The sequence below is a fragment of the Melopsittacus undulatus genome, chromosome 4 (genome assembly GCF_012275295.1).
Source record: "Melopsittacus undulatus isolate bMelUnd1 chromosome 4, bMelUnd1.mat.Z, whole genome shotgun sequence".
Lineage (NCBI taxonomy): Eukaryota > Metazoa > Chordata > Aves > Psittaciformes > Psittaculidae > Melopsittacus > Melopsittacus undulatus.
In genome coordinates, this window is record NC_047530.1 from 98,139,855 (window position 1) to 98,167,516 (window position 27,662).

General features: G+C 45.9%; 2 protein-coding genes across 13 annotated transcripts in view; both read right to left on the reverse strand.

Moving 5' to 3' along the window:
- The window catches only part of SEMA4G (semaphorin 4G), a 29,315-nt gene extending 17,887 nt beyond the window's left edge, over positions 1-11,428 (reverse strand). For 3 of the 9 annotated variants that reach the window (XM_034062469.1, XM_034062468.1, XM_034062467.1), the window contains exon 1: positions 278-394. The gene's annotated coding sequence lies outside the window, so the exon portion shown is untranslated. Of the gene's footprint in view, positions 1-277; positions 395-882; positions 1,001-1,833; positions 1,875-10,464; positions 10,680-11,371 lie in introns of those variants that run through there. The other 6 variants (XM_031053861.2, XM_034062466.1, XM_031053864.2 and 3 more) reach the window with 6 other exon arrangements.
- A 1,895-nt stretch (positions 11,429-13,323) lies between these two features.
- The window catches only part of SLF2 (SMC5-SMC6 complex localization factor 2), a 31,313-nt gene continuing 16,974 nt past the window's right edge, over positions 13,324-27,662 (reverse strand). For all 4 annotated transcript variants that reach the window (XM_031053849.2, XM_031053848.2, XM_031053851.2 and 1 more), the window contains 11 exons: positions 26,981-27,056; positions 25,338-25,479; positions 24,772-24,880; positions 23,483-23,659; positions 22,826-22,923; positions 22,056-22,140; positions 21,454-21,576; positions 20,533-20,610; positions 18,764-18,850; positions 17,375-17,443; positions 13,324-16,252 (listed from right to left, as the gene is read on the reverse strand). In XM_031053849.2, the coding sequence (XP_030909709.2) occupies positions 16,217-16,252; positions 17,375-17,443; positions 18,764-18,850; positions 20,533-20,610; positions 21,454-21,576; positions 22,056-22,140; positions 22,826-22,923; positions 23,483-23,659; positions 24,772-24,880; positions 25,338-25,479; positions 26,981-27,056 (1,080 nt within the window). In that variant the 3' untranslated portion in view covers positions 13,324-16,216. The remainder of the gene's footprint in view (positions 16,253-17,374; positions 17,444-18,763; positions 18,851-20,532; positions 20,611-21,453; positions 21,577-22,055; positions 22,141-22,825; positions 22,924-23,482; positions 23,660-24,771; positions 24,881-25,337; positions 25,480-26,980; positions 27,057-27,662) is intronic.

A 27,662-nucleotide genomic window follows, 5' to 3' on the forward strand; every position in this document is an offset into this window, starting at 1 on the left:
TACCACGGGACTCAACACCCAATCCAGCACCCCAGACACTGCATGGGGACTCGGCATCCAGACCCAGCACCCCCAACCCTGCCTATGGACCCGCACTGAGACCCACCAGCCCCAACCCTGCCTCCGATTTCAGCATTCAGACTCAGCATCCAGCTCCTGCATCCAGCACTCGGATCCCGCAACCAGATCCAGTTCTCCGGATCCTGCGAGCAGACCCGGACCCAGCGCTCCCGGACCCGCACCCGGCTGTCCCCCCTCGCGTGTCCCCGACACTTGCCTGGTGCAGCTCCGCTCTGCGGCGCAGCAGGTGCGGGCGGCTCGGCTCGGCTCGGCGCAGCCCCGGCACTCGCAGCCCTGCCGTGCGTGGCCCTGCCGCACCGAACCGTACCGAGCCGCGCCGCCCGCACCGCGCCGCCCCGCATCGCACCGCCCCCTGGCGGCCGCCGCCGAACGCGGAGGCCGAGGCCGCGATGCCCAGCCCCGGCCTGCAGCCCGTTGGCCGCCCGTGGTGGGGCCTGCGGAGGACAGGAGCGGGGGCTGCCCCTGCAGCACGTAGGGGGGCAGGAGGCAGCATTACCCAGTGCAGAGCCGCGGAGGGCAGAGATGCCAAAGAGCGAAGCCCAGGGATGCTCCGCTTGTGCTGAGTGACCCCGTGTCTCACCCCATGTTTGGGTTATACAGCCCCAAGAGGGCCTCTGGTAGAGGGGTCTGTGTTCAAGGCATTTGCGAGGCAAAATGCTGCTAGCTTGGGCTTGTAACAATAAAAAAGCATCACCAAGCTCAATAGGCGTCATCCAGCTCTGCCAACACAGCACACATGGTGCCACCACACCACAGCCAGCGGTGCAGTGCCCTCTAAGCCTCCTCACTCCCCATACCCACCCTGGCTCCTTACATGCCACACCGCACACCTGAGCTGGGCCCGTGCCCCATCTTCTCCCTCTGTTAGCACTGAGCCTGCCTTCACCCGTGGTGGAAGCTTGCTCGGACACACAGCAGGCAGTGGTTTCTCTAGGACCCTGTGTGTGGAGCCTTTTTGTCCTGGGTGGCTCCTGCAGCTCCTCCCCACGGGCAGCAGCTGCCAGGTTCAGGCCTGTGTTTGCTTTCCTTTCGCAAGCTTCCAGCTCCTGGCCAACCCTCCCTGCTCACCTGGCACGGCACAGGCCTCCCAGAGCAAAACCCCGAGTGCTGTGTGTAATCAGCAGGTTGGATCTAGGGCACCTGGAAATCAGCTGGAACGGGAGGTGGGGAGATGCTGTATGTGCACATGCCGGATTACAGCTCCCGAAGCTGTGGTTACAAATCCATGTGGTGCCCAGCACCAGCACCCTCAATGTCTCATCCCCTCCACACCAGCCCCCATGAGGGGTGAGGCCTTCAGGAAGGGGACAAGGGCTACCCTGACCCCCCACCCTTCAGAACTGGAGCCAAACCCATGGCAGGGCCTAGCTGAGCAGGTTGTTGCTGCACATCACCTGGGGATGAAGGTCAGCCCCGGCTGGGCTCTCGTCACCACCTGCACATTTCAGGGTCAGTAAGGGTGGCAGGGGCAGGGAGCTCCCATGAGGAGTGTGGCTAATGTGCCAACCTTAATGCCTCTGCCAGGATGCTGCCTCTTAAAAGCACCGTGGATGGGAGGGAGAGCAGCAGGGGCTAGAAGCACTCATGCACTGATGGGTCTCAGCCAAGGAGGGACCCATCTGGGTGCTCCTGTGGATGGGATGGCTCCTGTCACCCTCACACACACCAAGCAGCCACCATCCCCTTTCATGAAGCGCTGGGACCCACTCTCTATCCCCACTCCCAAGGGACCCCGGCAGGGATGCTACCCACCTCCTGCAGTGCTCCCTGTCCTCCTGCCCTCTCCTCCTGTATGCTCCAGTGCCTGATTACCATTTCCTCCGTCCTTGGGCAGAGCCGCAGTGCCTCCTCCACGCCTCGCCGCGCCTCTCCACCCACCCTGCGGAAGTGGGATGCCCACACACCGGGAGCCAGGCTCACCCGGCAGCAGGAGGGGAGGCAGAGCAGCAGGCACTGCCTGCGAGGCAGGGATGCTTTTGGCCAGCCTGTCTTACCCAGGGACGGGGGGTTCAGGTGCTGTGAGGTGGATGCTCCCCCTCATCCACCCCAAACCCTTTCCCCTGCCTTGCTGGAGGGGTTGGTGATGGGGAGAACTGGTCCATGAGCACTGGGGAAGGGGATGCGAGGCTGAGACAGGGCAGCCCAAGGCTCCCTCCCTCCATCTCTAGGGCACTGTGTACATCCAGTCCTGCAGCAATGCTCCCTGCCCGCACGGGCAGCACAGGCAGGCGTACTCCCACATGGCTGCCAGCCGAACCGGCACACACTGGAGCTGCATTAGCTCCCGGCCTCGCGGTGGGGTAATTAGTGCATGAGCAATGAGCGAGTGGAGCCTGGCACAGTGGAGTTACAGGCCCGAGCTTGCGAGGCTTTAATTAATGAACACGAGTCATGGGCAGCTGGAGCAGAGCTGTGCTCAGAGCCTGCACTGCTCTGCTGCCCCCGTGAGATTTAACGGGAGGAATTTAGGGCCCTGCGAGGTTGGAGGTCAGGGCCTTCCCCTGTGCTGCTTCCCCAACAGCCAGAGTGGGACACAGGCAGCAGCAGGCAGGAGCCGAACCGGACCTGTCCTGCTCCTGCATCCGTCTGCCCCACAGTGGTGCTGTGGAATGGGGAGGTCTGGCGTGTGCTCCAACCTCAGCCCAGAGCCTGCAAAGTGCTGGAAGGGGAACTTCCCACTGGAGCAGCCCTGCAGCCCCCATCCCAGCCTGGGGGGCAGCCTTGGGAAACCACCCTCCCCTAAGGAGATTTTATCCCTAATGCTCTTTCCCCATCAGTCCAAACGGCCTTTAGGAAAGAGAGATGCTTTAGTGCCCTGATCACCAGCCCAGCAGCTGGTTACTGTTTAATTTCTCCTTGTTGTCACTTAAACACAGTGTCACAGGGAGAGAGGACTGGGCAGAGCTTGCCCCACATCACAGCAGGGCCAGCTGCCCTTTGCCTGTGCTGGCAGCTGCCCATCACAGCCCCACCACTCGGCACACGGCAAAGCCAGGCGGATGCCCACGCTCAGCCTGCATGTTTGAGTTCACCCCCCTCTGCCAGATACCCCTGCCCATGGCAATGGGCAGAAATGCCCACAGCCAGCCCCTTTCACCCCTCTGACACCCAAGAAGCCATGGTGAAGCTGGTGTGTTTCACTTGGCACCGCACCACCTTCCCAGCCGGCACACCAGATGATGTGAGGAATTATAACAGGGCCACAGCACCGTGAAATATTGATGGGATTAGCGCGGATCAGCTCTCCCAGCACACGTGCTGCGCTCGCCCTGGGCCCGTGAGCCCGAGACCTGCGTGCACTCATGTTGCAGCTCAGTGCCTGGGGCAGCAGTGCTGCTGGATGCTCCCTGACAGAGACACGTCTCCAGCCACCACCAGCCTGCTGCCTTCTGGAGGGACATGTGGGACACTACTGCAGCACATCATGTGCATCAAGTTGCTTAATGCATGACACGGCTCTGCTGGGATGAAGAGTTGTCTGGTTTGGTTGAAGCTCTGCACTCACTGCCACCCTGGGCCCTAAGGCACCCCCACCCTGCAGCCCTGAAACATGCCAGCCCCCAGGCTCCATCTCCTCCAACCCCATCTCAGGTCCATCCTGCATGGAGCATAGGGAATGCCCCATGCACAGGTGTATCCTGGGTGACTTGCAGAAGACTCTCACCCTCCTGACCATTGTGTGTCCCTGCTCTCACTGTGAGAACAAGGTTCGGCCAGGAAGAGGGTTTCATTATGGATCACAGCAACATAAATACAACTTAGCAGGATCAAATATCAGCCAGCATTAAATCAGAAATACACTGGGAGGAGTGCACGCCATGGCAGCATGTCGCAAAGCACCCAGTTTTAGGGTTGCAGTGTTGACGGTGTGTTGGTGCCTATAACACCCATGGGGCTGACCACGACCTGCAGCCTTTGGTAAGAAACTGCTTCCTGGGGCAGCTCTGGCTCCTCCCCAGCAGTGCCTGGAGCCTGCCTTTCCATTGCCTACAGCAAGAGCAGTGAGATGAAACCCCAGCATGTGGGATTTGGTTTGCCAGCCTCTGCTGTCCGAGGGGCAGCAGGCAGTGACTGGTTCAAGCTGCTCTGCAGACTGGCCACCTTGGAGTTACAAAATCACAGCACTCCAGCAGCTGGGGATTTATGAAACCCACAGAGGAGTTGTGAAACACATGCTGAAGCTGTGCCAGCCTGCACAGTGCCAAGGGGCATGTTATAATATCAGAACCACCAGCGGAAAAATGGGTACCTTTCCCTTTCGACATGAGAAAGCAACAACGAGCAAACCAGCCTTTCCCTGGGCACTTCCATCCCTTAGTTACACTGTCAGATTGGCATTGCTGCTTTGCCTGCCTCTGTGGAAGAAAAGCCCAATGGGAAGCACACCAGCCCCACACCATGGGGTTGTTTTCACTGCTCCAGCTTCCATGTGGTCCTCTCTGCCCATCCCAGGACTAGCCCTGGCCCTGGGGCAGCAGTGCTGCATGAAGCAGAGGAGCAGAAAAGTACCCACTGGTGAGGCCTGGAGCCTGGCAATGGCACACATCACTTCCCAGCGGCTAAGTGCATGCTCACCAGGCTTGGTTTTGTTTCTAGAGAGCGTCATGGACTCGTCAAATCAAGCATGATGCTCTGCAGATTAGCCCCAGGAAAAAACATCTTCCAGTGGGCATAGAGCATGAAAGGCTTGGGAGCCTCTTCCCTTGGAGTCACTGAACAAGCTTTCCAAACCGCTGTTTCTTTGGGCTGGGAGCCAGAAAGGAAAATTACAATTGCAGAAGAATTTGTCTGAGAAAGTTGTAAAGAGCTGGAAAAAGGCAGGGGCAGGCCAGAAGGCAGCGGAACAGCCAACCCATGCTGCTGCCACGCTACCCTGGGGGCTGGTTTTGGGTAGGGACAGGATTTTACCTCCAGCTCAGTACAGCAGCGGAGCTGCTGCCCCAACATCCCACAAGATCAGATGCCGGTTGCTCCCCTGTAAGTGTTTGGCAGTGGAAATTGGGGTGTTTTGCCCAGGGCCATTTGTCGATGAAGGCTGCCAGCCGCAGAGCCTGGTGCCAGGGTGGATTTTCTCAGGGGAGAAGCCGCTGAGTCAGAGCAGCCTCCGATGTGTTCCCACAAGCCTGGCTGCGAGATGCGCGGCAGTTCACGGAGGACAGGAGCTCCAATGGGAGCTGCAGGGCTCGGGCTGCCCGTCCGCAAACTGATCCAAGCCAGGGGAAGCATCGCCCTGGCTCAGGATCTGTCAGCACCGCACCTGTGGGGAAGGGTTTGCAGACTGCAGGAGGGCAGGCTCCTGACCTGCCTCTCAACCAGGCAGGGCTGCTTCAGGATGCTCCTGCAGCATGGGGGGCAAACACCAGCAGGCATTGGGGATCCTGTGGGAGAGGCAAGAGTGGCGTTGCCAGGCTTGACACAAGGTCTCATCCTGGCTCTGGGGCAGAAGTAGGACCAAGGTGGCTGCAAGCAGGGACGGGACAGAATCATAGAATCAGAGGAGACCAGTTTGTAAGGGACCTTAAGGATCATGTGGCCCAACAAAGCAAAGCATGACCTAGACTAGATGTTCCAACACACTGTCCAGACTAATCTTAACAATGCTGAGTGTTGGGGAATCCACCACTTCCCTGAGGAGATTATTCCAATGGCTGATTGCCCTCATTGTGAGAATTTTCCCTCTTGCATCCAGCTGGAAGGTCCCTGGGAATAACTTGTGCCCATTACGCTTTGTCTTTTGCATGTGACATCTTGTGAAAACGGAGTCTCCATCTTCTTCGTAACCACTCTTTCAGTACTGGAACGTGGTGATGAGGTCTCCCCTGAGCCTTCTTTTCCCTAGGCTGAACAAGCCCAGCTCTCTCAGCCTTTCTTCCTGTGGCCAGGTCCCTGCCACACACTGCAGAGAGCAGCAACACACGTCCCTGGGGTAGCACAGGGGCTGGGGCAACACCAGTGCCTTTTAAGGGCTTCTCTTTCATGTGACCTAACCTGCACACCCCAGAGCTAAAGCCAGGAGGTGCAACAGCCCCCAGCACCCACCCGTTGAGCCAAGCCTCCAGCCAGGTTCCACATCCGCATGGCTTCACCATCTGAGCCCTGGTGCTCAAGTGACCTCTCCCAGCCCTGCGTGCTCCAGCCCAAAGCTGGGCTGATCCATGGGCAGCCTGCCCCTGCTTCCCAGGCTCCAAACCCCAGTGCTGCCACCGAAGAAGAAACAATCGGAGCAGCGCAGTAAATAACCCCCACACACACAGGCAGAGCACTGGCAGAGCAGAGCCAGGCGCATCCATCACCCTCACAGTTTCTCTTCAGCTCTGACACTTTGATAGGGACGAGGGGGTGGGGGAAGAAAAGGAGCTTCCAAAATTTATGAGCTTGGATTTAAAAATACATCTCCTGGAAGCGCTGCAAAACCCGGAGATGGCGAAGGCGAATGGCTTAAAAGCTGCCTTCGGGAATGAATGTGAAAGCTGTGCCTGCCTCGGGAAGAGGGATCTGGGAGACCAGCGCGGATGATGGCGCAAACCATGTCCCCACTGGGATCGTTTGGCGAGCCACAGCTTTCCGTGCCATGCATTACAAGTGAAATGAAAGGCAGAGGTAACAAATGACAGGTTAAAATCCCTCCAGCCCTAAGGTAATGTCAACCTTAGTGCACATAGGATTTGGATTGTCACCTTCAATCTCCCAGCGTTTCTCCTCCGCATCCATGACCTCCCAGTGCTCCACACATAAGCAGCCTCTCAGCCCCATTTAGAAATAGATCCCGTTATGCAAAGAAAAGAGCTCATAGCTGTGAATTTAGCTGAGAACATCTCTACCACAGGGAATCACATATCAAATAATAAAGCCAAATGAGTGTCAGGAAGAATAACCATGATATCAGAGTCCTGGGTCTTTACAGATGGACTGTCCCCCAGCAGGGTACTGCAGAGTGAACAGCTGAAAAATGTTACCCAGTCATTAAAAACAGCTAAAAGTAATTTAGCCTGAGTGACAATGACGCTCAAAGCAAATTATTTGTCTGCTGAGATAAAAGGAGCTATTCCGAGCTTGCCTTTTGTTGTAGTTTTCTTTTAAAGTCAGAAAGGACTGAAAAACGCTGAGCCAACAGCCTGGCTGGCAGAGCCCTGGTTCTGCTGCAGCAGCATGGTGCAGGCAGCATCCCTGCGAGCTGGTTCCTTCTGCCATCATGCTCCAACCTTCCCTGGAAGGATGCTCGGAACGGACTGGGAAGAGGGTCCCCAGGGCCACCGCCGCATCTCTGCTGAGTTACAGTGCCATTTAGGATCATGGTTTTGCCATGGAAACATCTCCCTCCTAACAACAGATCTATCAGCACATGTCCTAAAAGCAGCCTGGCATCCATTACATGGTAATTTTTGCTTCCCTGTGACAGAAGGCAGACTGATCCTTCCCATGCTTTAATTAAAAAACCCCAAACCCAAACTCCTGGGTTAACCCCATCAAAAGCACAACACAAGGGTCTTCAAAAATCCCCTCCGAAGCAGACTTTTGGTGGGCTCTTTAGATACACAGAGCATTTCAAACGCCCAGTGTTAAATATTTCAGAGGAAACATAACTCTTCTAAGTGCAGCCAACCTCGCTTGGAAGCTCTAAGTCAGAGCAATTTCTCCACAGCTTTCGGGAATGGATTTGCTTCTTGCTGGTGCCTTCTCCCTGTACAGTTCAACTGAGTTAATGTATTCCAAAACTGGAGTTTATTTTTTCTCCCCCTACATAATCAGATTTTGGGAAGCTGCAGTGCGATGCCTTACAAAGCAGTTTCTGTCCTTAGGTGCTTTCTGAGCAGGCTGCATCCATCACGACCTGGTGCTTTAGCACACCTCTGTACAAATGGTACCTTCGAGAGTCAGCTGAATTCCTGATTCATGTTCCTGCATATCCATACAGGTAATTTACCTTTATTAAAAATAAAACAGAAGACGAAGCTATTAAGGACAGTGTCAAGGCCAGCAGAGCGAGTGCTGGAGGGCCAGGTTAATGAGCTGCGCTGCTGCCCAAGCACCCAGGCTGGCTGGAGCCAGGAGCTGCTGTCCCAGCAGGGCTGACTCAGTCCTTCATCAGGCAGGAACAATATCCCACATCCCTCTTTTGGGTAGTTCCTGCTCCCTGGGGTCCGTGGTTAAACCCACTCGCTCCAGCCTCCTCCACCAGTGTTTTCCCTGCGGGCTCCTGTGTGCATTGGGTTTGGTCCAGCCCCAGCTGCATCCCTGTGCTTCAGGGAGAAGGTGAACCAGGAATACAGGCGGATCGATCTGTCCACGCATCTCATACTGGATAAACCCATTGCTTCCTCCTCTGCCTGCATCATCAGCACCACTGAGCTGCTCCTTGGCAAGGACACTTCCAAGGCGAGGGAACGGGGATTTGTAAGACACCCGTCATGATAGTTTATTCTTGTCATTTCTGACCCTCAGGGTAAGAAGAACACCAGAGCACTGCAGGCACGAAACAACAAGCTTTGTAGGTCATATCAGCGTGTAAAGTACCATTAGGAACCACGGCACGAAGCATGAATAATACCTCCTTTATTCCACTGTATACCACAACGCCCTTTAAATAAATGCAAATGGTTATTTATGGACAGGGTTTGTATGAGACACCTGCTCAAGAACACGGGGCTAAAATGGAGCTGGAGCAGTAAGTTTGCTCTCTCACCTATGTACAAGTCAGAGCAACCACAGCACTGACTGATAGGCTTAGTGATAGGCCAAGGGATCCTGGGCAAAAGAATCATAGAATGGTTTGGGTTGGAAGGGACCTTAAAGCTCATCCAGTTCCAACTCCCTGCCATGGGCAGGGACACCTGCTAGACCAGGTTTCTCACAGCCCCATCCAACGTAGCCTAAAGAGCACTGTAAATCTCCCTCAAACAGATTTATGCTCTATCCATCAAACCAGAGCTGCAAAGCACGTGTCCTTCCATGCCACCCACCTCTCTGTGAAGGACAGCAGGGCAGGAAAAGCTTTGAAGGACCCGGAGGCTGGAAAGGGACCTTCAAGAACCAATCCCATTATTTCTGAAATGCCTTGAACAGTCAACCTCGAGGGCCTTCCTTAAATCCTTTCAGCAAATAATGACCTCGATTGCCAAAAGGGATCTGATAATGCAAGGGCAGGGGGAGATGTGCGGTGAGTCATCCTCTCCAAGCATGCTGAACTCCGTTTTAGCAGTGGCAGGAGCCATGCTCCCAGCTGGAGCAGGGTGAGGTTGCCCCCAAGAGGCAAATCTGACGAACTAGAGAGGGAAAATGCTGAATTCTGTTCTGACGGGACCGCATAGGAAGTATTTTTAAGTCTCCTCATATACGCTTATTTTTAGTTCTCCCTAGTTTAAAACATCTATGGATGGGGTGGGAGCAGAGGGTAAGAGCTTTGGTGTGTGGCTGGTTGGGTGTTCCTGTGTTCTGCCACAGCTCCTGAACCACACGACTTGTTTTCCTAGTCTCACTTATAGTGTCATTAGAAAGATCAAAAAGAAAGCACTGGGTTTTCTTCAGCCACATGAGACATTTCATAGAATCACAGAATGGTTTGGGTTGGAAGGGACCTTAAGGATCATCCAGTTCCAGACCCCCACCATGGGCAGGGACACCTCCTACTAGACCAGGTTGCTCAGATTGATGACTTGATGCCATACACTTCCCTAGGCTCCTTCAGAGCAAGGGCTGGCAGCACCTTCAACAGCATCTCCTGTCTCAGGAGTGGAAGGAGAGATGCAGTCACGGACACAACAGTTTGGAAACTGGTTGATGACAGGCCATGAAACTCCTCAGCCATTCACATCGAGCACACATGCACTGAGCCAAAATCCTAACATCTTGCTAGGGGAACAGGAGCAGAATGGACACCAGGGCTTCCTCCCCAGCACACACTCCATGGATCAGCAGCATGAAGCTTTCACAGCCAGGGATGGTTTCATAGACCCTGATGGATTTTTCTGCTGCAAAATGCTCTTTGAACCTCTACGCTTTTAGCATCCACAACATCCTGAGGCAAGCAGATCCCCAGCTCCTGTCTCCTTTTGTTTGCTTTGAGCCTTCCTGCTAATAAAAGAACTACCGAGTCTGAAGCAGAATTACAGAGCACCACTGAATAACTTCTCTCTATTTACCCCTTTTTAGGCCATTTGACTGTCAAGCTCACCATCTTACTTTCCAACACTACAACTATTTCCGAGCTGGAGAGACGCAGCCAGCTTAGGGTCACTGCAGTTTATTCCTGTCCTGTACACACACATGCAGATTCCCTCCCAAAGGGCTAAACCTGTGATGTAACCTGAAATTTCACATGCCTGGAGCTGCTTTTCAAGAGGACCAAGTTTAAACACCCAGCTGAGATGGACCCAGGGTACTCACTGCTCCTGCGCCAGGCTCCTTGTGGGTCCCCCTGCCCCATTCAGCCGGAGAACATCCCTGCGTCCCCAGCACCGAGCCCTTGCTGCAGCACCCCGGCTCCCTGTCAGCTCCAAACTGGAGGCGTCATCTCCAAAATGACTGTTGCGTTGGCTCCTGCCAGACTTTTAATTACGAGGAAAGCTGACACAGATTCTCAAGCAAACGGCGTTCGCGTACTGCAGGGGAAAACAGAATGAGGGCAAGAGGAAAAATGGGCTAATAAGAGAAAACCAACTGGAGGGAAGCAGCCACGTTGTGCTGTGCAAACCTGACACACGACAATGCTGGAGCCCAAAATACTGGGAAAAAATAGGTTAGTGCACAGGGGAAGCAGGCAGCGCTCCACAAACATGGAGGAGAGATGATGTGCAGCACAGCATCTCGGCACCCTCATATGGAGGTCTCTCTCCCCAGCTTGGGTCAGGGCAAAGGGGATAGGTTCAGATTCAGAACCATTCTACGGTTCTGATTCCAGCACACAGACCAATGTGTCTGAGAGCTCAAACAGCACTGCCTGAAGAGCCCACAGCCACCCTGCATGATTTACACTGCCTTTATAAAAGCCTGAAGTGTGAATAAAGCATGAAACTTAATGCCCAGCCATCCTCTCCCTGCAGCTGAGCCTGGCAGCTTTAAGCTATTATTATTCCAGCTGCAGCTTGGTGGTCAGCCTGGAAAGGAAGGGGACCCCTTGCTCCTGCCTGTGCTGTGACAAGCCAGGGCTTTCACCTGCAAACAGGTTTTAGGAGAAGAGAGCCTCAGACCCAGAGGTAAAGCCATGGAGCCCACAAGCCCAGCTCACAGCACTCATTGCCCTAGTGAAGGACATGCCTGGTAGCACAAACACAGCAAAAAATAATCTATTTACCCTTTCTGCTTTGCTCTGTGAGAGGGAAGGAGCATCACTCGCCCGGCTTCAGGGAGCTGCAGCAGTGAGTGCAAACCCAAAGGGAAGCGCTGGGTGAAGGGCCAGGAGCCCTCCCCTACACACCACACAGGCCAAACCTGCCTTGAAAGGCTTCGGGTCTACCCTCAGGCTGATGGCAAAGACGCCTTGATGACAACAAGGGGAACAATCCTGGAGTTTCCATCTCCTCCCTTGTGACCTCCCTACAGAAGCAGGGAGACAACCTGAAGGAGATGAAACATCAGCAGCAACTCACCACATAGCAACAGGGGAGGCATTCAGAGAAGTTCAACATATCTGAATGCCACTTGAAAGTCACCTGAAAATACATCTTAACCAGCAGCATCAAGTATGGGGACCAGCTTTCAGCATCCACACTGAAATACCAAGACAGGAAGATGTGTTTTTCTTCTCTCACCACTCAGCCCTACTTCGCGTACCAGATAAAATATTCCCTTTCAAATTCCTTACTGCAAATGCAAGGAAGCGCTGGCTGAAAAAAGCAGCAGCCAGGCAAAACTAAAAGCACCTCCGCAAGGAGAAGCCCTCTGAGGAATGTACTTTCCCCAGGATCCTCCCCATCAGCGGCCCACACCAGCACTGAAAAGCCCTTTTCAACAGTAGATAAGAAGGGGCCCCACCAGTAAAGCTGGCAAAACATCCACAAGGCAAAACATCAAGGTATTTCACAGCCCCGGGGAAAGATGGGAAAATGGCAATTTGAACATCATTAAGGACGTTCTGATAACTTAAACCACAAGGAATGAGCTAAATCCACTAATGATTGTCTGCCCTCTCCGGGCAGCTCCTTTGGAGGATCCCACAGCAGCTGTCTTGGCTCCTCCAAGCTCACTGAGCCTCTTCCTTGCCCCACATCAGCCAATCCCGGGAGCCTTTTCTCTTCCTCAGGATGCAGAAACAAGTACTAATATGTCAGTGCCAACAGCTGCCCCTCTGGCATGGTAGGCTGTTTGCTCTGGGAGAACTGACAAGAAGCTGCTCAAGAGCTCATGAGCCCAAGGACTGAGCCCCCAGAATTAGAAGGCGCATCTCCAGCAGCAACCAGCACCCTTTCTCATTTGCAGTGGAACACAAAGTCACACAATCAGTAGAAGAAAACCAAACAACATACAAACCCAAGCCAGGGATGCTATGCTATACATAGGGTTCTCCTGGGACAGAAAACCAAACACACAAGACCACCATTAGTAACTGTGGCTTGAAGTACTCCTGCTAGTGACAAGGTCAGCAGAATCCTCTTTGTACCCCAACCACCCAGAAGTGCTTGCCTGAATCGCCCCCAGACATCGTACTCCTGCTGTCCTCTCCTGGGGCAGGCCCCCTGCCAGGGACAGAGATGGCTGCCAGACAATGCTACCCAGGCACAGTCACCTTTGATGCAGACAGACCTGCCTCGTCTGCACTCAGGACATTAACACTGCAGTACCCATGCCTCATCATTAAAAAAGGCATTTTTCCACACAGAAATGCTACCTCTAAAATCCCATCACACAGCAATCTCACCAGCTGGTCCCCCAGCAATAATGGTGCAGTTCACCTACTTGTTCCACTCATCTGCTTTTCCCAACAATATTCTCAACTGAACTATCAACTCTGGGGACTTCAGAGAGTTCCTGCAGCCACTGCATCAATGGAGCGTACCCGTCCTACTGACCTTCAGCCAGACCTACCTGCAAGTCATTAATCACTTCTGAAATCCCCATCCATTACCAAGTTCCACAACAGGAACAGGGAGAATAGGAGAAGTGCAAACAGTTTTGCTGGCAGGTTTCTTCAATTTAAAGCCAGAAGTTGTTGAGTGCATTTGGGGTTTTTAAGCCATAGAGAACCTTGTGAGGACAATGGGGGGTGGGGGGGTGTGTGTGAAAAAAAGGCAAAAAGAGCCACAAATGTACATTTTATAGTCAGCCTTTAATTTTTTGCCTGTGATGACTGCAATAAAGTGCACCTAATTTCACATGAAATGAGATAACATGGCTCTTAATACAGCCAACATAACATCAAAAGATAAACCTCAGTGCAAAATGCTTATCTGAAGACAACCAAAGCAGTTAAGACATTTACTGTGCAAACAGCCTTTTCCAACACATGTAACGTCTGGCTGGGGGCCAGTAAATGATCTGGCAAAACACAATGGGCAGCAGGTTTGCCATTTCGTTTCCCGATGTCCTGAAGCAGGTCTCAGCTCAGCAGTCCCTTGTAAAGGCTCTGCAGCAATGCTTTGGGATCATCTCTGCAAGGCTACCATGAACTCCAATTTAACCCATGTCTAGACTAAAGCAACTGGGGAATTACTACAGCTACAAAACAGATGGAGGAGAAGTCCCGACAAAGCAGGAGGGGGAGACAGGAAAAATGGCAGAATGTATACACAGGCATTAAGCATGAAAACACAGGACTGGCTGAGCCAAGAACGATTTCAAGACTTACTCCATTTATAGTAAGCTAATCAGCTGTGAACTTAAGAATTACAACGTGTGCCGTAAGACCAAAATAGGCCCTGCAGCCATTTCTTGTGAAACAGAGCTGAGGCGTGCCCATTGTATCCAGGGACACGTAACTAGAAAAGCATGTCTGGTTCTTTATGTCGTTGTGTTAAATAAAAGGAAATATCAAAGTGGTTAATTTATCTGGAAAAAGACCTCAGCAGTTTCAATGTGCTTTGAACCTGCAATACAAAAGCTGTTAATCTAAACCCCTCCCCTTTCCTTCTCCAAAATATACAAGACAGCAACTTCAACTTTACAGGGTAAGAAAATATATACACACTACATACATAAGTAAACTTACTCTGCAATTTATACACCATTAGTGAGGAAAAAAATATAAACATTAAGAAAATTACATACAATATATTAAACAGAGTAAGCAACTGCTATCAGAAGGAAGGCTGACACACTATCAAAGACAGGCGGAGGAGCAAAGGATGATGTTGCTATTTCTATACAACACAGAGTAATTCTGTTTAGCCTAAAGCAGTTCTATTGCCAAACAAAGATACCCTTTGAGGTAGATTCTTCCAATTCTTAAATAACATGTTGAGATTTTTAAAAAAGGGATTTTCTTCCTCTCCACTCCCTCCCAACAATGCCACGAGCATAACTTCTGTTTGAACAAAGCTAAGCTGATTATCCTGTGAAGGGCACAGAGAAGCTGCAGTCTTAGGCTAACTCTAACACTTGAAATGAAAGACAAAACATTTAGCATGAATTCGCAACTAAAATACCTTTCCGAAAGACGTGTCCATTCCATAGCAGTTCCTTTACAGGTAATATACATACTTAAATGTGAAGGTTGGTGGTGTTTTGGGGAGTTTTTTAGTCTTATTATACATTCTAATCCTGGAAAGTTGTAGGGGATTTATGATACAAGAGAGAACAATCTACAAAACTTAAAAGGAAACAGTATTATAAAACGCACATGTTGATATTGTTAAAAATCTCACTTGAGGGAATCTCAGTTGGTGCTTCTACCCAATACCTTAACTTTCTCTTCATACATACACAGATCCTACAGACAAACCACAGAGTAAGATTTAAGCGATGGCATTTGCACGGAGAGCACAAAAGGAGATCACCACCTGACTACTTCACAAACAGCTCTTGGAGCTTTGTGCACACACTGTGTGTGCAGCAGGACTTCACACAAAGGAATTCAGACCTCCTGTGGCTAGCACAGTTTTCACATAGGTGGACCAAATGCTCATCTCCCCAAATCTCCACTGAGCTGAGATTGTAGGATTAGTATGTTCTCCATTTAGGACAGTGCTGAAGCCAGATAACAAATATGTATGTTTGTATGTAAGAAACAAACGTACTCTTTTATAAAGAGCAGTACAATACTATTGGTGTAATAAGATCTCACCTATAACTTGGTCTTACAGAAACACTTCCCTTGCAGTCACATTCACTGCATAAATAAATTAATGCCTGAAGATGAGAAAGTTAAATTAATGTATCACTAACATAACAAATTCCATTTTGTTATTTGATAAAACACAACCACAGAGCAAAGAAGCATCCACTTAACCTGTTTGGGCACAACCACTCTTAAGGTCTGCTTCTACCCTCAAGTGAATAAAAAGAGCAGTCACTTGTTTACATGCAGCTGCTGTATTTTGTAGTTTTTTAGAAGCACTGGATGCTCATACCAATTCTGCTTTGCAGAGTAACATGTGCATGCAATGCTGTTTATCCAGCCCAGTTCCGAACCACTTCCTAACCTGCTCACAACATGGGAGGCCTAACACTGTTTCTGAACTCGCATTCCTTGTCATGGGGTGATTCTTTCCCAGCCATCCTAAATGGATGTTTGATGGTGTGTGCTGGCAAGAAAACTAAGTCATACAGCTTAGAGTATGCCTTGTGATTAACAACAGAAATGAGAAAACTTTCCTCAGTTTTTAAATAGGATAAAATTTATCTAGCTAATTCAGACAGGGCTACAGAAAGAGCTGGTTGGGTTTGTTGTTTGGGGTTGGGTGGGGGGTTTTATCTATAAAAAAAACAAACAAACAAAACCAAAACCAACCCCAAAACCCCAACAAACAACTGATTTTTTCTTTCCGTTTACCCACTTCAATTTTTCAGAAATGGTGTATTTGTAGGAAAAGCAATGTTAATCAAATCAGATCCTTGTGTTTCTAGTATTTGCCTGTATCAAGCTCACGGTTCCAACTCAGGTGACTGATTTCTTCTGTTCTGATCAAGGTGAAGCTCCATTCATTCTTTATCTTCCTTGTTTTAAGAGTTTTTCTGTTAGTTTTTCCCTGAACTAGGCAAGATTTCATGAATCTGGCTCCCAGAAATCATGCAGTTTTCCCTAAAGAGCAAACACAAAATAGTGAACAAGTCAAAAACCCAGTGATAGTGTAAAGTAGGCAAGTGTTTCACCAGAGATCACCACGATGTGTTGCAAGTGCCTAGAATTTTATTCAGAAACACTTGCCAGTTTTCACATATGTGAATCAACCCCACGTATCTCTGAAAGAGCTGCATCATTATCAACTTACATCAGTTAGTAAGCTGCAAGTTGCTTCTGCAGCCATGTGTTACTAATTTCCTTCCTCCTCTAGAAGAAGAAATGTCACACACACAACTACTATGTCTCTATTGCTCATCGCTGGGAGTCACTAATAGTTTTTACAGACAAACAGTCCATGACACAATTTTTAACTGAAATCAATATTAAGTATATATGTATAATTTTACTTTTATGTAAGTGCATCACTACATTACTAGAAAGTTGAAGTTTTTCCAAGACAGGATTCAATCAGATGGCCTGATCACATTAGAAAAGAAATCATACAACCCTAGTGTGGAAGAAACAGCTCTGAGCTCTGGGTATCAGTAGAAATTATCCACCTATTCCACCAAAGACAGCTAGGCATCATGAAGGCAAATATTAACAAGAGACTAATCAGGACATCATTTACTACTGCTGCTTTCATAGAGCACAAAAGGCTTTTCCTAGTCACTGTATGAAATTCAACACATTTGAAGGGGAAGGAGTTATCAAGGACTGTTAAACATATGTTGATACAGCCCTGGACTCAAGTAGCCTCCAAGTCACATGCTGCCAGACCACAGCAGGAAGTGCATCATTGCATTCATGCCCCAATGTCCTTCTCAAAGTGTCTGCTAATAACTATAATCAGACACAGGCCCTGTGACTTGACTCAGTACTAACATTTTAGTGTATTATACAAGCCCTTTACAAAAGCAGCACTTTTAAGGATAAAGATGAAATCTTGGTTTTATTGAAGCCAACAAAGTAATAATTTCAATTAAACTCTATTCTAATACATTTAATTGCATGCCACAGCCATGCAATTTATGAAGAAAAAAATATTCTTTAAAAGAATACGCTGTTTTCAAATGCTCAAATAATGAGTTAAATGCACCCTGTAATATGAAAAGAGAGAAGAAAGTTTAATTACAGTACCTGAGTAGGCCGAGTGGTTTGTATCACATCTTGCCATTTGCCATATATCCTGGCAACCAAGTCTTTCACCTGCAAGTTCAGACAGATTACTTTAGTCATTTATGCTAAAAAAGCCAGAATCATACCCCCATCTCACCCCAAACCCCAGATAAACCCAACACCCAAGGTCTACTGGGACCAATTTTATAGTCAGCCCACAGTATCACCACCTCAACTCCAACCAGACCCCTGTAATTTAGGACTCTCAATTCAAAGTAATGTACTCCACACAAACACATTACAGGCACATGACTCCCCACATTAAGTGTTTGGAATCAGCATGCAAGCCTCTGGCTTCCAAACACCCACCTCATCCTTTGGGTGAATTCTGTTTGTTACACAAGTCTGACTGTATCTAGAAAAGGTGCCTGCAACTACAATCACAAAAGCAATTCAAGCACTGCCTGCTTCCAAAATTAACTCCTTATATGTAAAACTGTGCTTTTTCACAACCTATCACAAGCAGGTGTTTAATCCAAGCCATTCAGAACTGAGATTTGCTTCATATGCTGTGTTAAAACCCAGCACAGTGGAGTCCTCTAGAAGTTACTGTATGATTACACAAATGAAGTGATGGGAAAAAAAAGAGGAAGATTTTCCCTTCTCAGTGCAAGGGAAATGAAAACTAAAGTGAATGTGACCCCAGACACTAAAACCAAGGCAAGAACATTTAACTTGGTAAAAGGATCCATGCTCTACTCATCTGGCCGAATAAAACAGAACAATCTCGAGAGGTAAGGATGCACACAACTGCAAGTGTTTGGTTTAAAGCTGAAGAAGCCAAGGCTTTTCAAAGCTGATGTTGGTCACTTATCACTGCTCTGATTTGGCCTGCTACAACAGCATGCAAGCACGAAAGTCATAAAATTACAATTTCATCAGTAAACACCACACCACAAAGCAAATGGAAGTCAATTATCCAAGCCTGATGCTACATCACATACACCTTTGGCTTAAATCTACAACAGTTTTACCTAATTCATTAATTTGAAAAGAAACCAGAAACACATGGCAAAGATAAGCTAGTATTGCAGTCTTCTGTATCCTGCCCTGCATGTAGCCTCTGCTCTTAGGAGCCAGCTACCAATGACTGCCAGAACAAGAAACACAGCAACTCTGCAGATCTAAAAGTTGAGATACCTGGTTAAAAGGAAGACAAGCTAATGTTTTGCGGTTGTTAATAGTCCTGTTGTTAGCAAAAAGAGTATTTTCAGTGCATGAAAATGGGAATATATTTATATACATGCAAAGACAGGATGCAGACAGAGAAAACAGGGTCGAGATAAGGGAAGACCACACATCAAGAACACTAAACACCACCCCAAAACAACCCCCACAACTTTGTCTTACCTTAGTTCGATAAAACAGCCTTGCATCTTCCCTAATATCGCATTTTATGTGCTTATCTAAGGCACCACAAAGCTTCAGTAAGTGTTGCTAAATAAAGACAAAAGCGTACAGCTCTTTGAATCCTCCATGTCAAAACTAAGAGCTTTTTTCAGACATTATTGCAATTTAAAAACAATATGCATCAATTTGATTTTTTCCTCAGAAATACACAATAAGGAAGGAAGAAAAGAAAGAAAGAAAACAAGACCATAAGATCCTCTATCAGCTGCTGGCATGGCCCTGGTACAGCAGATCTAAGAGCTTTAAAAAAGAGTTTAGAAGTATAAAATTTGGGATGTATAGCCCTGCTAAAGTTCCTGCTAATTTGTAAGTCCTGTCCGTTTCCAAGGCAGCAAGTGCAGTGCCATTTATCAGCAAAAAAAGTTCAAAAGTTACAATAGCTAAAAAATAACCTTTTCAGTAATGACTCCAGTCATTTTCTTTTGTAGGAATTAGCTAAGCAGGTAAAACATAGCCAAGGTTTCTGCACTGATCTCTGATTTATCTCAGAATTTCTGATTACTTAATAATAAAGCAGTTTTGTAACTTCATAATCTCCTGATAATGGGTTCCCAAGATCTTTCCCATTCTGTGAATTCCTTTATAAGATTCCTGTTTTCAGTCTCTCACTGAAGAGCTCTGCACAGCAGGTGAGACATTCCGAAACTCTAAATATAAACATTGCTGGTGTCTCAAGACCATGACAGTTTACCTCATCTCACTGGAAGAGGAACAGAAATGAAAGTTATATTGATTTTACACAAAGCCCAACCTGCACAGCACTCAGCCATACCCCTCTTGCCACTTGCTGGTAAACAGGTCAGTGAATAATACTCCTTCTTCATTAAGAAATACAGAAACATTAAAAATTATATTAAAAAAAGATCAAGTTCTCCACAATCTTCAGGAAGGCAATGTAAAAGAAAACCAAACAAAAACCCCCAACCAAAGAAACCAACCCAACCCCAAATCTCAAAACACCATTACAACGTAATCCTTTTCTTTACCAAATTGTTTCAGATCACAATCTGTGATTATCTTTTTGCTTTGAGCAGGAAATTGAGACACTTAAGCCCCAAAAGTTAACCTAATGTTACTGCTTTAGCTCTCTCAAACAATTCATTTGAGAGATTCCTTAAAAGCCAACAGTGATTCCATGGGACAGAGGATGTATATAGACACCCTGCAGCAAGCAACTAGAGCAAGCGATCACAGAAATCTGAACAGGATTACTGTAAGTCTAAGCAGAAGGCATTACTTAACAGATGCTTACATCGCATCACATGGCACAGAGGAACTATCACCACAAAGAACAGGAGAGATACAGTCCTAGTTTTCACTTGCTGCATGGCTGCACTCCAGCACGAAAACCATGAGGTGTTTGAACATATTTGACTGGATACTTTCAAAGGGGTTTTCTTTTAGACTGAAACATTTCGGCCATACTGCAAGAGTTCACAGGATCATTTAGCTTCTTGGAATTTCTGTTTGAGTTAATTTCCAGTTACTTTGTAATCATCTGCTGATCCACAGCTTTGTGTTTTGAGGTTGCTCCATTTGCAGAAATGCAGAAGAGGTTTATTTCTCTGCAAAAAGTGCAGAGAAAGCTCTTCTGCATTTACATTGCCCCAGAACAAGTTTCCCCGATTGCTATCTTCCACTGATGATCTATCAGATGACAGCTAATGATAAAAATCTGAAGACTTTTAGGAGTTACTTAAGTCACTTACCCTTTGATTAGAATTTACACGATCAAAGATACTAGCTTCACTGACTAGATGAAGGAGGATGTAGATTAGGTAGTATGCCTGGAGAGAAATCAAAAGAGCTTTAGCAGTCAAACCACAGTCATAACTCTTCACATCTAGATCCAGCACAATTTTTGCTTTTGGAGTAATTCCTCCAATAGCCATATCAATGGACAAGTATGTCTACACATTTGCTTATCTGATTTGAAATAGTACATTCATGTATCAGAAACATTTTTAACCACTTGTTTAAGTTACTCAAGTAACCTACAAAACTTTCTGTAGTTTTAATTACCAAAAATTAAATTCAGGCATTGGCTTTATTCTCCTATCATCTACATCTAGATCTAAATACTTGCTAAGAGATTCCATGACAGACTGAAAGAACCAAACCAATATTCAATTTTTAGATGGATGAAAATACTAAGTCTTTCTAATACCTGTTTATGAGAAAAGATTCATAAAAGATTTGTAAATCTCCTTCAGAAGTCTGCAAATGAAGGTCTGGTTCAGCATCAAACAGTTCCCACTGATTACATGAGAAGGGAGGAAGAACAGTCCTCTGATTACAGAAGACAGGACTCAAGACATCCACGTAACTGACCCGTTCAGAAAATCTGACCATTTCCCCATTTGTTAAATAGCCTAATACAGCTTCCTCCGTCACACACCAGTTACTTCTTTCCTTTCTCTATGACTATAATCAAAATATAAGTTTTAATTATGCAGATGAACGCAGCAACAAAATAGTGTATGTACAGTTCCACGTACAGAACTGTCCTCAGTTAGAAATTAAAACAAGCATTCTCAAAATTATAGATGCAATTATATAATAATAATAATTAAATATTTATATAAAAATATATAAAAGACAAATGCAAAACCCCACTATCAGCTCTGTACCTCCTGTTCTAGTTCTGCATGACAGTGGTTTCCATCAGCATCCTGCTGCTCCAGTCTTTCCCTCATCTTCGTTAGTAGATTAGAAGGTTTCATGTACACAAGAAACTGAAGCAGAAGAGACATCTACAGACATAAATGTTAACAAATTGGGCTGGTTTACTGGCAGTTGGTCTGGAAACCGAATGCCACTACCATACATTTGTCCCCCAAGAACAGGACATAAAAGGGATTTTTAATTAAAATGGAAATTTTCATGCTTTGGGTAATTTTTGACTACTCACAAAAAAAGTGTTTGTAGGGTGCCTCAATAAAAGGTCAACACTACAGAAACAAAGAGAGACTCTACAGGAGCACAAAAGGAAGACTGGAAGTGTAGACCTCTTTCCAACATCCAAAATGAATGTTTAGACACAATACTGAACTTAAAACTGCAGAACATGCGGGTTACACATAGGTGCAAATATACTTCTAATACTAAACTAAAAATTAGTAATGGTAACTTTGCAAGGTTTTTGAAAATAGGCTTACAGTATTAAAACATAAACCAATAATATTCATGTTTTCTAAAGTTTCAACTTAGACACACCACATACACGCAGTACCTGCTCGTCACTGTCCTCAGGTATTTCTACATCCTTTTTGAGAAGCTTTGAAATAATCACCAGGCTAAGACGTCTTCTTAATTCCCTGAAACACAATTCAAAGACCTTTCTTTCACAAAGAATTTCTTAAATCCAAACTGTTTCTACAAAGTATATGAGGCTATGAATGGCTTCCCTAGACATAAACTTGCCTACAACTATTAAATTGGATTTTCTGAACATAAGTGCTACTAGACTAGTAACGAGACTAGTGAAATATAAGTACCCTTGTCTCATGGCAGCTTTTCTTCTGCACAAATAAACACTGCAAGATGCTTGCATCCAAGCCTAAAACTGAGGGCCAAATTCATTCTCCTTGCTCAGATACATTATAATGTATTCATTTCAAAGACACAGAACTCATAACAGATTGACACTTAAATGCAGATATGAACCACCCCCCAAAAAAAATTAATTTTTGGGTCATTCAGGTGAGAATTAGAGTAGATGATGGATGTCAGAACCTGAAGTTAAGTCTGTCTTTGCTGTAGGGCAGCAGGAAGTTTGCAGCCCAGAAAACTACACATAAAATGTAAAAGAACTTCCACAGCAGAGATGATCATATATACACATACGCTACTGATTGCATATACCTCTGTAACATATGAGAAAACCCACGTACATTTTTTAAAGCAGCATGTAATACCTATTGCATTTACCAGACTTGGAGCTTATACAGATAAATCAGGTGTTAACAATACTACATATTTGTGCTGTTACAGTGTCATTACCGTCCACGTGTTACCCAGCTAGGCACCAGCTGAACCAGCCACAGGAGATTATGCTGATGATTGGAGAGTTCACTCAGAGCCAGGCAGAGCTCAGGCATCTTTAAAAGAACAACAAAAATCCCCACACTGAAGAATGGATATGGTGGGCATTTGTTTTATTTGTAAAGAAGCACATATCTACTCTCTAAACACATATGCAGCATGAATGTTAAAAGGAACTGATCTAACAAGAGAGATGGTGTGTACAAAGATATTTCTTCATTGCAGCTATAGTTAAGTGTGCTAAGCACTATTTTGAAAAACGTTAGTTGAAATCAGCTTTTCATTATGTTTCGTTAGCTTAATGCAATCATTTTGTCATTCTTTCAGCATAATCTTATATTTGCTAAAATAGCAGGAAGTTCAATATAAACAGTCCCCCTGACAAGCAAACAATGTCAGGCAACAAAACCGATTCAGTATACCCACCCTCCTCCTAAACCTCACATAAATCCAAAGCTCCCAATTTGTTCATCTTATATTTTCAAGCAGCATTTTTCTGATATGTCAAAAACCAAACCAAAAACCAACCCAAAACAAAACTTCAAAGCAGAAGTTTCTTGGAAAATAAATTGCAGTTTCATAAATCCAATAGAAGAAAATTATTTATGAAGTTACCTTTGTATCCCAGTCTTCTATTCTTATCAGAAGCTTCAGGAAAAGGCACTGAAAATCTATCAAAGGAATACGCTTTAACTGTTTCTCCAAGCTTATTTTAAATAGCAATAGAAGCAGCAGCATTATTTCTTGATCAGTATATCCACCTTGAATTACTGTTGTACAGAAACCTAGAAACTTTAAAAGAAAAAAAAGCATTAAAATCTGAAATCAGTTTAGTTTATTTTCAAGTACAAAGACAACTTAAGTTTTCCACCCTCACATCAAAACGTACATCAAATTGTAGCACTTGTGTACTAACATCTCCCCATCTCCCAGTAACTGCACTCTGTGGTATTTTTTTATACCTGCTGGAGGCTCGTGTTTTGAACAATGTCAATATTCCCTGGATATTACAAGGGTAGGAATGATTTTCGCCACTGCAGGTAATTCTTGTCTAACTGAATGAAAGACTGACATAGTAGTATACTGCATATACTAAACATGCAATACTGAAAACATGTACCAAGAGATTTTCCCCCACCCAACTATTATCACATGGGTTACTTACAATCTTGGACATGTGCATAAATGAGAACAAAAATTACTCAAGAAATGTGTATTCTGTCTCCAGTGGAGATGCTTCAAGCGTCTCCTCTTGAACGAAGTGATTTTATAGTTAAAGATCTCCAGAAAAAATGATTTTAGGGTGGTTCAAATACTTTCACAAGGAACCGAAATCAGTTACAAAGTCAGCATTTTTACCATACAACCTTTAATCAAAGAGAAATAGCCTGTGAAGTGTGACCAGCACTCATTCAGCCTATGGCTTCACAGGACTTAATGCATGGATCCAACAGCTCACTTCCACAGAGGAGCGAGTCAGAGCTCCACCTGCCCTGCAGGAGCTCACACTTCATTCATGCTGTGCTGCACATGGACTGATTGCATACCTCCATGAACTGCACTAACACAATGAGGTAGCATAAATAGTAGCACAAACATCAACTCCCCTTCCCATTTTCACTGGGACACAGAAATGCACTTCTACATGAGGTGCCACAGCTGGAAAAGGGAGGCGGCAGAATTGTGCAGTTGTGAGTGAAGCCAATGGAAGTCAGGAAGCTCTGAAGTCCGCAACAAGCCTGCAATAACCTCTGCTGAATGTGAAGCTGAAACCCCAGGATAGCATCTATTCACCAAACATGCCCAGAACCAGATGAAGACATCAGGGCTTTTGCTAAAAAAAACCCAAACAAAGCCACTCCCCAAAAGCCAAACCCCTTCCATACTAACTGGAGTTCTCTCACCTTAATCACATTGATTAAATTGTCCTCTGGTAGACTGGAAAAGGCTGGACTGGCAGAGGTTAGCTCTCCTCCTGGCTGGTGTTTACTCATTGTTTCTTGCACCTGACTTCTAAGAAAAGAGACACTAATTGAGCAGTAAATCAACAAGTTAGAAGTCCACAAAGGCTTATCTGCATCAAACTGAAGGGAAAAAACCCAACCCCTACATGTTTCAAAATGCCTTCAAATCAAACCATCCCCCAGTTACAGAGCACACACATCTATCCCAGCTTGTAACCAATTAACTGTAATTCTGCTCAGCTATTGGCAACAATTCTTGTAAACCCCCATTAGGAAGATGCAGGACAAAGGACAATGCTGTGGGGTTTGCTGAATCCTTACCTAGGAGGCACTGTTTGAAGTTCTGGCTTATTTACTCTTAGTAAAACCTGAGCTGAGAACTTAAAGAAGAGTATGGCTTGGTGGAAGGGAGGGGAAATAAAGGAGAACCTTCTGATTCTAAATTCCAAGCACAAGGCTTGTTTTCATAGGATCTAAGCAATAAATATCAAAAGGAAGACACTTACAAAATATCATACTCGTTAAAGTTGGGCTGAAGCTGCTGCAATGGAAAGAGAGATCTAAATGCAACACCCATATTGATAAAAATAGCTGACACATCGGCTAGTGAAGGAATCCATGGTTTAGACTGTTCATCACTGATGGAAGCTACAAGCAAAAGACATGGAATGAATTAGTTTTGAATTTAGTTCTTAGCATATGTTCCTCTTAAGGGAAATAAATAAGCTCAGCAGACTGCACCAATTCTACCAGCTCTCATCTCCGAGGAGCTGGTACACTGAACAATATGCTTATTTTCAGAATGATGAGGGGGAAAAAAAAAGAGAGTAGTTTAATGTAGTATTTTATGCTGGAGAAACATAGAGTGTTAACATAGTGGGACTGGAAATGGAGCTCAATAAGGTTTGAAAACAGGCAAGGTTTCTAGAACAGAAGTGCTAAACAGGTGGAATTCATTCACCTGATAACAACAATGCTCACTGAAAAAAAGGGCTGATTTGTATGACTTGTACCTGAAAGTCTGCAAACTGTACAGAGGATTCTCTATAGGACACTAAATGAGCAAGTCACAGCAAACTAGATGCAGTGTCTTCCAAACAACTACAGAATTATTGGATCATTTCTGTGTCTTAGAGATAAGTTTGTAAGAAAACAACAAATATAAAGGAACATAACACACAAGACACTGCAGGTTCACATCTGAATGTTTAATTTAGTAAAACCAACACCAACTAAGATGCTTCCTCAGTTAAGCCCTGGAACGGAATGTCTCAGAAAGGTTAAGATTACACAGTTGACAATCTGCCCTAAGTCTTTGCATGTGCATTCATCAGTTTGAACCGTTCATTCAGAACCAAGCTTAATGCCAGTAAAGCACAAAATAAAGCAGGCTACATTCCCTCCTCTGGCAGCTCACAGCCTGCTTTCAAGCAAAATTCAAAATATGGGGTGCAATTTGGATAGACCTGAGCAAGTACTTCAAGAGAACCTATTACTTTACTAATGTTAACTATCAGGCTTAAATGAATTGGTGACTCTTGATGGATCTGAATAAAGTGAAGACATAAGGAACATATAAAGGAACTTGTATTGAGGAATATTTAAGAGTACAAACGAAGGAAGGCAAAATGCATGAGACATGAGCAGCAGCATGGGCTGAAGCAGATCCTGGAAAGTGTTTTTTTGCAGGCGTATGATTCTTTTCACTGTTGCCATTTGTCTGGGCAGTAAACCATGCAGTGCTATATACTGGGCTTGACTATGTGAAAAGCACCCTGTAGTCCTTAAGCTATAAAATTAAGGTCTGGATTTTCCAAACTAAAACATGGAAAGGGGAGTAAGCTTCTGAGCAGATTGGGCTCATTTCCAAGTCACCTCTATTTGTGAAATAACAGAAGTGAGTTTAAACGACTCTGTACCAGATGCACTGCTTTGAAAATACATGCCAGCACCACATCCTGTGGTACCAGCTTGCGCACACTCAGTGAAAACCAACTTCTAGCATTTGTGCATAACATACAGAAGAGTCTAAATTCATGCCAGAATCACAGAGACAGAACCTTTTACTTCCTCCCCAATACCCTTCTACACTTAACAGAAGGGAAATGCCTTCATTCAGGTGATCAGTTTCAGTTCTTCAAGCACTCACCATTTTTTAGTGTTATCTCCATCAATCTGTCTAAAATCTGTGTGGAAACACAACAGTCAGGATGAACAGACATCACCTGTAGAGAGAAAAAAATGCTACATGTCAAACATCAAGCTGCATGATGGCATCTGTTTGCTTTTAAATAAAACAAAAGAAAGCCAAAAACAAACAAAAAGGAAAAAACACACTCACAAACCAAACAACTATTTGGTAAAATAAGAGACAGTAACAGAAGGGAGGAAAGAAAACCCCAACAAAACAAAAAACCTCCACCCCACAAAAAGCCCCAACAACCCAAACCAAAAACCCAACCCACAGTGCTAAGACACTCTGAATACATTAAATCTGAGTATTTGCAGTATGGGAATGCTGTAACTCCAGGTTGAGTCTGTTGGTTCGTAAGAAGGTACTGAGAGTTAAGAAAATGGAAAGTATCGTATGTCCCTTTGCAACCCATTTGCACCTGTGATCTAACTGAACTCCTCAATCAAACATGGGGGCAACGGAGTGAACTACATAACCTTTTCCAGTCACGAGCAAGTTGAAAATATACAACACTAAACCCAAACAATGAATTCTCAGTTTTTCATAGAACTCTTAACTATAAAAACATGACTATGAAGCACAGCTCAAGTTTCCTGAACACTTCACTAGCCCAGCAAAACACTCTTCTTTATCTCCC